Raw genomic sequence first — 9,770 nt, forward strand, 5'->3', positions numbered from 1 at the left:
GCTGGCCAATCAGAGCACACCTCACTTTTCAGACCGATGAGCTTTGTAAAAATCGATGCGTTTCAGAAAGGCGGGGCACAGAGGAGAAACAATAATCTACAGTATGTGGAAAATAATGTGTTTTTTTAACCTTAAACCGCATAAACACATTTCATTACACCAAATATACAAAATAATGTTATTTTTAGCAACATCAAATCACCCCTTTAAATTACTAATATACCCTAAACAGACAATAAGGAGTATTTTTTATTATATATTTTTTTTTCCTTTTGAGGAAAGAGGGAGACTGGAATAAATAGCAACACAGTAGAGAACAATAAACAATAAAAAAATTGCAAAACAAACAAAAAAATAATTAATCTAAAGTTTGAACATTTATGAATAGTCTAAAACATCTTCATTTGAACGTTCATTGTGTGACTGCCTACAGTAAGCGTGAAAATAGGCATTATATGGGTAAATTAGACCTGCTGGCGCTTATAGGTAAAAATTCCCAGCTTGTAACCTGGTTTTATCTAACCATATTTTTTAACAACAGGAGACAACAACCAATTGGTTTTAACAACCAATTTTAGTAAAAGTCAATGACTGGAAGACTTGGATATTTTATTGAAGATCTGTTATGTACATATTAAAAACAGCCATGAGGTAAATTTTACCCCGTGTCGGTTCTAGTGTTAAAAATGAATCGCTCAGTTCTTTAAAACAGTAACCTTCCTAAGGAGGTACCAGCAACCAGACAAAATAAACAATGATAATAATATGTGGAACATATACAGTAACAGAATATGCTGCCCAGGTGGCATCTGCAATTTAGGTCGGACCAATACAAGCAGCTGCAGTTTCTCTATTCATGGTTTTGTTTTGTTTTGTTTTTTTCTCATCAAGCCACTCACATGTAGATTATTTAAAATAGATTCAAAACATATCATAACCAGATCATCTCACAGCTTTTATTAACAGGAAACAATCCTGTACTGTATGTGTGTGTATGCTGGTCATGTTTGTTCTGTGAGGGTTAAAGCAGCCGACATAATCTCTGACAGATGGTCCAGCATCTCTAAACTGCAGCATCAGCATCACATGGCTTCTGCTCGCTCTCACCTTGTGACACGCTGCTACAATAAAGTCGATCTTACAGACCTCTTTGCTTTCTTCTGAAAGTTTGAGAGACTGGAATGTCAGAGTTATATCTAAACATAAATTCAGATATGAGCAGAAATGAACTCATAAGACCTAAGACCATGGCTTTGGCCATGACAATACATTTTCACTCAGTCTCTCTCTGATACACTGAAAAACTGCCCAAGCTAAAACAGATTAGCTGATTTAGCATGCAGTTTCAGAAAATCTCTCAAAATCCATTAATAGCCTGTTTTTTGTTTTTCATTGTTTCTCCTAGGCAGCAATGAGATTATGTGAAGATCAAATATCTATCCATCCATCCATCAGTTCACAGCAGAAAGGCAACATTTCTGTGCATGTGCATTAACCACTATGCCAGGTTTCCTCAAATCTTGTCCTGGAGGGCCAATGTGCTGCAGAGTTTAGCTCCAACCCTGGTCAAACTCACCTACCTGTGATTTTCTAATGATCCGGAAGAAATTGATTAGCATGCTCAGGTGTGTTTGAGCTAAACTGTGCAGGGAAGTGGATCTCGTGGGCCAGATTTGAGGATCCCTGCACTACGCTGTGGTTCTGACATGACAAGCTTTTGAAATATCAAGGGGAAAAAATACCATATTCTGCCACCATTTGTAACCCATAATGCAAATCTCATGAGGACGGACCAAGGCTCTGTCCCAAATGGTGCACTTGTGGTCTTGCGAAGGCCACCGCATGCATTACAGGGCACATTTTGATTAATAAATGCTTTTTCTTGTGTGGTTCGTTGCACAATACTATTTTATGAGCTCAAAATACTTTCATCATAGTGCATGATTTGTAGACTAATACATTTTGATGTTTGCAATACATAACTAGCTCCATATGTGTGGCTTTTTTGACATAGTAAACTTGCTCAGAAGTGCACCCGGTACAGCATTGCACTTGTTATGTAAAGTACTTGGGTGCGAGTCCCGTAAAACACGAGCCACATAAATCTGTTTCAGATAAATCTGAAGGCACTGTTAGTTCACTTTGAAAGTGTTTGCGAAGCAGCAAAATATAATTTTGCCTTCTGGCACCAAGGTTGTTCATTCGAATGCATGCAGTAATAAACAATGTAAAGATACTTTGAAGACAATGCAAGTCACTTTAGACACAAGAGTCTCCTAAATACATCATAGTAAACATAAAAAAAGCCTACAATTCACCATGTTGGTATCAGGTAAATAAATGTTGATATCATTAACATTTTGTTTGTATTGTTGTTCTGAATCTACTTTAATGTAGTAAAAAGGCACTACGACAAAAAAAAAGGATCCTTACGGTCTTAAAATAATTAATTGTGGCTGTCTGTAGATTGCTCACCGTCAGCGATGAAGTGTTCAGGAACATGGAGCGTGACCTTGACGGTGAGAGGACAGGACGTTTGCGTGCCATACACGACCGCCACCACACACGTGCAGACAGTGATCAGCGTTAGCGAGGCTTTGCTCATGGGACTCTGAGGGCAGCCTGTGGGAACAGAGAGAAGAACACGATTAGACTCCTGCTGTGATTTCACATGATGTCACACCTCTCCCACTCACCAACAAATGAACTGCTGCCTTCCACCATTATCAGGCAAGCTTTTGCTCTTTCTTTAATCTATACCATTGTTCAAAAGTTTGGTCTTTGCTAAGACTGTTTTTAAAAGTAGTTTATTCTGCTTACCAAGGCTGATCAAAAATACAGTAAGAACAGCAATATTGTGAAAATATTACAATTTATTTTATTTTTTTGTAAAATGTAACTTACGCCTGTGATGTAAAGCTGAATTTTCAGCATCATTACTCCAGTCTTCAGTGTCACATGATCCTTCAGAAATCATTCTAATATGCTGATTTGCAAAAAGAACTATGTATGAGTGTTACACTCTCTGGTCTCCTCTACACTGCTGAGGATATTGTAGAAACATCAGGAACGATTCTGTCAGGAACTCACACTAATCTCAATGTTTCGAAAGCTTTTCTCCACAGTTCTCCAGATCATGCCACTGTCTAATATAATACATTTTCCAAGCTGTTCTCAGAATTCTCCACTTCATTTCCATGGAACGATCTATAAAGCTTGCCTGAGTGAGCAACAATAACCAGAAGAGGGGCGGAGCTTAGATAAAGGTCAATTTGGACCACTTAATACAGCAAGCAGCTCTAATGCTACAATAAAAACGAGGAAAGACAAGTGTCCTGATGCTTTCTGGGGACAGCCTGGCCATAAATTGAATCCGCGAGCTCCCTGTAGAGTGGACGTGGGAGTGAGAGTGTTTATTCCCATGTCTCAAAGCTCTGTGATGACGATCAGATTTATGTAACATAGAAAACAAAGCTTAAAGTCCAACAGCAGTGATTCATCTGCGAGACAGAGGTTAAACTTAAACTCTGAAATATCCACATCTAAGAACCGACAAATAGGTTTTGGCAGCTTTGTTGAAAATCAGATGCTTTGAAGTCAAAGAACAGCATGTAATAATGAACAGGTAACATTAATACGATTAATTAATACCAGTACCGGCTCCCAACAAGCAAGAAATAATATTATTTTTGACATATTGGCGGCCTTCACAAACAAACAAACTCTTATTCTGTTCTTTAATTAGCTAAGTTTAGAAAAGTCCTTGTTAAGACTTGACAGATTTCTTTATGCAGATTAACAGATAATGGGTTTTCATCATTATCCGACAGGACTTAGATATCAGTGTTAGCCTGAAAATAATATATAATCACGGTTGTCTTGGAAACTGAGCTGAGATACACCCGACTAAGTGTTATAGAGGGCCTGGTGGGGTGAAACAAAAAGTGAAGTAACTCCTCTTCAAGCAACTTCAAGAACCTGAGATTTCTGTAGATTGCATTCAAACATCTCACAGATGCTTGTATTAGATTTGTTGTCTCTGCCGTGTTCAGCACTCCTCCAAGGGGTCACACCTGGCTTGTTCGTCACAGTGCAACATTCACAGTATCTCGCATCTCTTCCAGAACAATCTGTTCCTAACTGTAGCCGTCGGTAAACAGCCCACGATTATTAACACAATCTCGACTGGAGATCCAGAAGATATTTTAAAAAAATGGATAATGGGCGCTGGGTAAGTGGATTTGAAACCGGTGGACACGGACACAGGCAAACAAAAGTGTAAAATAAACTTCAAATGAGAAATGAAAAGTCAACATCTGGAAGTGGTTCTGAACTCATGAATAACTGGGATGCTCTTAAACAACAGAAACAGGATATGCACACAGTATTTCATAGATCTTACTGTGGAATGAAATGTAGCACATCTTAAAACATTATTTGGTAATACTTTGCAATAAGGTCCCATTAGTAATGCATTTGTTATAACATTTATTAATCGGTGTTAAAATTAATAGTTAGTTCATGTTAGCTCAAATCCATGACAAATATTAACAGATACAACTTTTGATTTTAATTATGTATTTGTAAATGTTTAAATTAACAATAGCTAAGATTAATAAGTGCTTTAGAAGTATTTTAATTGTTAGTTCATGTTAGTAATGCAGTTAACTAATGCTAACAAATGGAACCTTACTGTAAAGTGTTGCACATTATTTTATAGGCCAATTTGCATGACACAATTTAAAACCGGAAACTAGTCTTTAACACATTGACAGGAATGAAAAACAGTCAAGTACCAAAAGAGAAGAGAGATCAAAGCCTTGAATCCTTTTAAAATATTTATATTATTCCTACTTTGTATACATTTTAAATACTTTTATGCAACAGTTACATTTTAATACCTGGTTGTAGGGTTAGGGTTAGTGAGTCATTGTATTATTCACTCAACTGATTTATTCAAAAACACTGAATCATTGTTTCAGAAGTGAATGAGCAAGTCCTTGACAAAGCTTAGCAGAGCTTCACACTTGTGTGTCCTTCATGCTAGAGAGCATCTTCCACACAATGCTCAACAACACTACTGGCTGTGCAATGATAATGCTCATGCATACAGTACATATAAAACATGACAACCACTGGTTAGATTCACAAACACATGTGACCTGTGCTGGCAAAATGAGTCACAATAAGCAATTTTTATTTTCACATTTTCCTGTAAATGGCTTTCAGAATGATTTATGATTTGTTGGAATCGGAAGAAAAATGACTGAGCTACACGCGTCGATGGAGTCAGCAAAGTCAATTTTGAGAAAAATCGAGTTAAAGTTTTCTGATGGTTCCAAAGCAAAATCACAGAACATCATTGCATCTTTTCCTCCACTTCTTTTCTTAATAATAATTACTGTATTAATAGTCACAATATAGCTGTTTTTTTATTTTATCTTTGTTATTATAAATAAGAACGAATGCAAAAAAAAAACTAAAAAAAAAAAAACTGTAGAACAAATATAAGAAAAAATTTTTTTTTTTTTTTTAATTACCTTTTTCTTCTGAACTCATGAATAACTGGGATGCTCTTAAACAACAGAAACAGGATATGCACACAGTATTTCATAGATCTTACTGTGGAATGAAATGTAGCACATCTTAAAACATTATTTGGTAATACTTTGCAATAAGGTCCCATTAGTAATGCATTTGTTATAACATTTATTAATCGGTGTTAAAATTAATAGTTAGTTCATGTTAGCTCAAATCCATGACAAATATTAACAGATACAACTTTTGATTTTAATTATGTATTTGTAAATGTTTAAATTAACAATAGCTAAGATTAATAAGTGCTTTAGAAGTATTTTAATTGTTAGTTCATGTTAGTAATGCAGTTAACTAATGCTAACAAATGGAACCTTACTGTAAAGTGTTGCACATTATTTTATAGGCCAATTTGCATGACACAATTTAAAACCGGAAACTAGTCTTTAACACATTGACAGGAATGAAAAACAGTCAAGTACCAAAAGAGAAGAGAGATCAAAGCCTTGAATCCTTTTAAAATATTTATATTATTCCTACTTTGTATACATTTTAAATACTTTTATGCAACAGTTACATTTTAATACCTGGTTGTAGGGTTAGGGTTAGTGAGTCATTGTATTATTCACTCAACTGATTTATTCAAAAACACTGAATCATTCAGGCACAAAACATCACAACTGTGTGCTCCTCTGTGTTGCAATGGTTCTGTGGTTTGGAACAATTATTGTTGGATGCATAAAACTGTCAATACGGAGGCCAAAATCCACAAATTGCCAACAGTTATATCCTTACTACTTATATAAATTCACTTAGACTAAAAACTGATTTTTTATTTTTTTTTGGTCGCCTGTTCATTCAAAAATAAAAATACAATTGTTATGCTTTATGGTTTTGATCCACTGGCTTGTAGAGTTGTGAGTCATTCTTCAGAATCGGACTACACTGGCCACACAGTATGTTTTGCTCTGTAGATATTGTGTTGAGGCACCATTGCATAGTCATGAAGAAAACATTGTCAGAGTATTTTAATATGGTGTCCTTTGCACACTGTCAGTAGAATGCATATTCGAGAACTATTCTGAGCTGAATTCTGAATAAGAACGCTACATTAATCCCAATAGCAAATGTGTTATTGACCCAACACACAAGAATATTGAATGTGAATAAAGTGATGTGGTGTAAAATCATTTAACAGGATTGTTTTAAAATGGTTTATCAATATTGTCTTCCAATTACAATGTGTGATTTATTACAAGACATGCACACAGAAATACAATGATACAACCAGATCTTACAAATGTAGCCCATTTTGATTTTAAGAATCACCATTGAGTAACCCATTGACCACTAATCTAGGATGCATCCACCTTTTTATTTGTTAGTTAGTTTGTATGGCATTAGCTTAAATGGCACTACTTCCTGAAAATGAACCAGCTATTTTTTATTTCCCCACTGATATATTTTTTTGCTAAAGAAATCCCTTTATGCTGACAAATTTTATTAAGCATTTCAACAATGATTCATATGTGTGACTAATACATTAAGAACTTGATACATAAAGGGAGGAATATTGCAGTGTTTAGTTGTTGAACAGTCACTGAAATAATAGGTTTAATGACACAACTTTAAATGTGAAATGGGCCGCAATCACCGTGAAAGACCTAAGAGCACATTAGCATATGTACGAACACAACAGCATGTTAACACTGAACACACACACACACACACACACACACACACACACACACACACACACACACACACACACACACGAGAAAAATCGAGTTAAAGTTTTCTGATGGTTCCAAAGCACAGAGCAATGTTGCATCTTTCCCTCCAGTTCATAATAATAATTACTATATTAATAATAATTTTTTTATTTTATCTTTGTTATTATAAGAACATTTGCAAAAAAAAAAAAAAAAAAAAAACAGTAAAAAAAATTTAAGAAAAAAACAAATAATGCATTACTTTTTCATTTTACATCTAAGCAAAAGCATTCAAGTAAGAAAATAAAATAATCAAATGTAAAAATCCCTTTAGTGAGTTCATTACAAATAAATAGATTATTAAAGCTACAAAAGCAGTTCAATCAAGAGCAGCGAGTGATTCCCTTGTTTCTTTTATCGTTAGATTAACATTAATGAGACAGACGGCCTATATATTAAGACCTACTGTAATGCACGGATCTAATATAATGTTACACAGATGTTTTTCCCAAACAGTTCGCCAAACGGACACTTAAGACATAACAGATTATGCTTGCATGAATACTGTAATTCTGTGTATATGTGTAACATACTGCTTGGAGACTTGAAAGATAGGAGATCCAAATGTTATTTAGGACAGACCAGAGACGTAATCCAAAATACAGGCAGCAGGTCAAAACACAGGTAGGCATTCCAGACAAACGACAATGCAGGAAACTCAGTCAAAAGGGTAAATCCAAGAAACAGGCAAGAGATCAAAAAAACCAAGAGACATAAACCTGGGAGAGTGCTCAGAAATGCAGTGTTACAACTAACAAGGTTTCGCTATGTGACTCAGAAAACACAGATGTAACGGGGTAACAACACACAGGTGAATGCAATTAAGTGATGAGTCTGGCAAAGGATTATGGGGAATGTAGTCTGTGAGAGTGTAACAACAGTCTGGGGTGGAGTGCCCTCTGGTGGTTCATGGGCACTCCAGCTGGGGATTGTGACAATATGTATATTTATCGGGATCGCGCGCAATCGGACGCGCCTTTATGACAGTCAGCTTCCGCGCTTCGGATGACAGTCAGCGAGAAAGGAGCGGAGAAAAGGTACTCCTCTCAGAAAACGTACAAATAACGATAATTGTAGATGTTTAATTGCTATTTGAAGCATTGGGATCGCTAGATATGGGTTTAATGAACTCATTTATATGAAAATCTCAAATTTGACTAAAATCACCACTTTTCACTTTTTAGCGTGTATCTCAAAATTACCCTGTGTGCATTCCGACTATTTTGCCAGCACAGGTCACATATACACATAAAATGTGTTTTCTGTGTCTGTCTGCAATGCAATAACTCAAGAGGATAACTTCAGTCTAAGCTGTTTATCAATGACCATTTTCAAAACTGAAAAATACAGCTCGACAAGAAAACAAATCTAAATATATATTAAAAAAACAGAACCGTGGAGATGGATCCTCTCTGAACTCTGAGTATGACATGTTTATATTTTTGCATGTCCTCGAATGCACACCCACAACATCCTCTTGAAAATAGCTCAGCTATCAGCACAGATGGAGTATGAGGGATAATTCATGGCTATAGCGGCTCAGAAGAGCAAACAGTGGCTTGAGGAATCAATAATGAACCCTGTTCTGTCCCTTCTGCTCAGAGCCCCTGGTCTGATAGTGAGCAGGTTTTCAGCAGTTCTACCACTGCAGCTTTTGATACACATCGATTTACTGTAGACCGACACCACCACAATGAAAAGGGCTGAAACTCAGCGAAATAAATTTCCTAGGCAATTTATTTTTCTTATTTATTTTAACTATGAGTTTTGCAAGGGAGAATACACTGCAAAAGATAACAGTGAATACATAAATGGGTGGTGCTTGCTTGTGCAAAACCCTCCGCCACATGTTTTGTCTGCCCAGAATCTCTATGATATATATTATGGTCTGTATATGGCTTGGGTTTAATGTAGGTCTATGGGTTTTATCATCCTCCTGGTAAAAATTGCAAGCCTGATCATTCAGAAAAGTAACAACAAACCTCTCACAAGCTGTATGATTTAAGGTCTCTTTCACATCCGTAACACAAATGGTGTGGGAAAAGGTGCAGCTGGAGTTTGTGGAAGATCTGTGAGCAATAACAATGGTGATGCTTGCCTTGGGAGGATATATAATATCACAGTCTCAAGCCCTTCACTAAAAGGGAAAAGTACAAAAACAAGTCCATTTCATGCTTTTAAGAGCCTTTCAAAACAAACAGGCAATATACTGTAAGTATGCTGCTGGAAATACATTTGTGTTTCTCAGCATTCAGGGCAACATTTGAACGGCCATCAAAGGAGAAAGCTGCTTCCTGCCTGCAGTCAGAATATCTACAGCCACAAATAACTGAACATGCTAACTAGCCTTGTGACTTTTTTTTGTTGTTGTTGCGTATTTATTGATTTAGTTCGTTAGTTATATCTATCTATCTATCTATCTATCTATCTATCTATATATATATTGGCGATGGATGGGGCGTG

At 36.1% G+C, this 9,770-nt stretch overlaps 1 protein-coding gene across 1 annotated transcript in view; it reads right to left on the reverse strand.

Moving 5' to 3' along the window:
- The window catches only part of LOC107683760 (astrotactin-2-like), a 496,105-nt gene that overhangs the window by 240,853 nt on the left and 245,482 nt on the right, over nucleotides 1-9,770 (reverse strand). Inside the window, 1 exon segment of the mRNA XM_016479817.1 lies at nucleotides 2,476-2,622. Within this exon segment, the coding sequence (XP_016335303.1) occupies nucleotides 2,476-2,622 (147 nt within the window).

The sequence above is a fragment of the Sinocyclocheilus anshuiensis genome, unplaced genomic scaffold (genome assembly GCF_001515605.1).
Source record: "Sinocyclocheilus anshuiensis isolate Anshui unplaced genomic scaffold, SAMN03320099.WGS_v1.1 scaffold1549, whole genome shotgun sequence".
NCBI classification, from domain to species: domain Eukaryota; kingdom Metazoa; phylum Chordata; class Actinopteri; order Cypriniformes; family Cyprinidae; genus Sinocyclocheilus; species Sinocyclocheilus anshuiensis.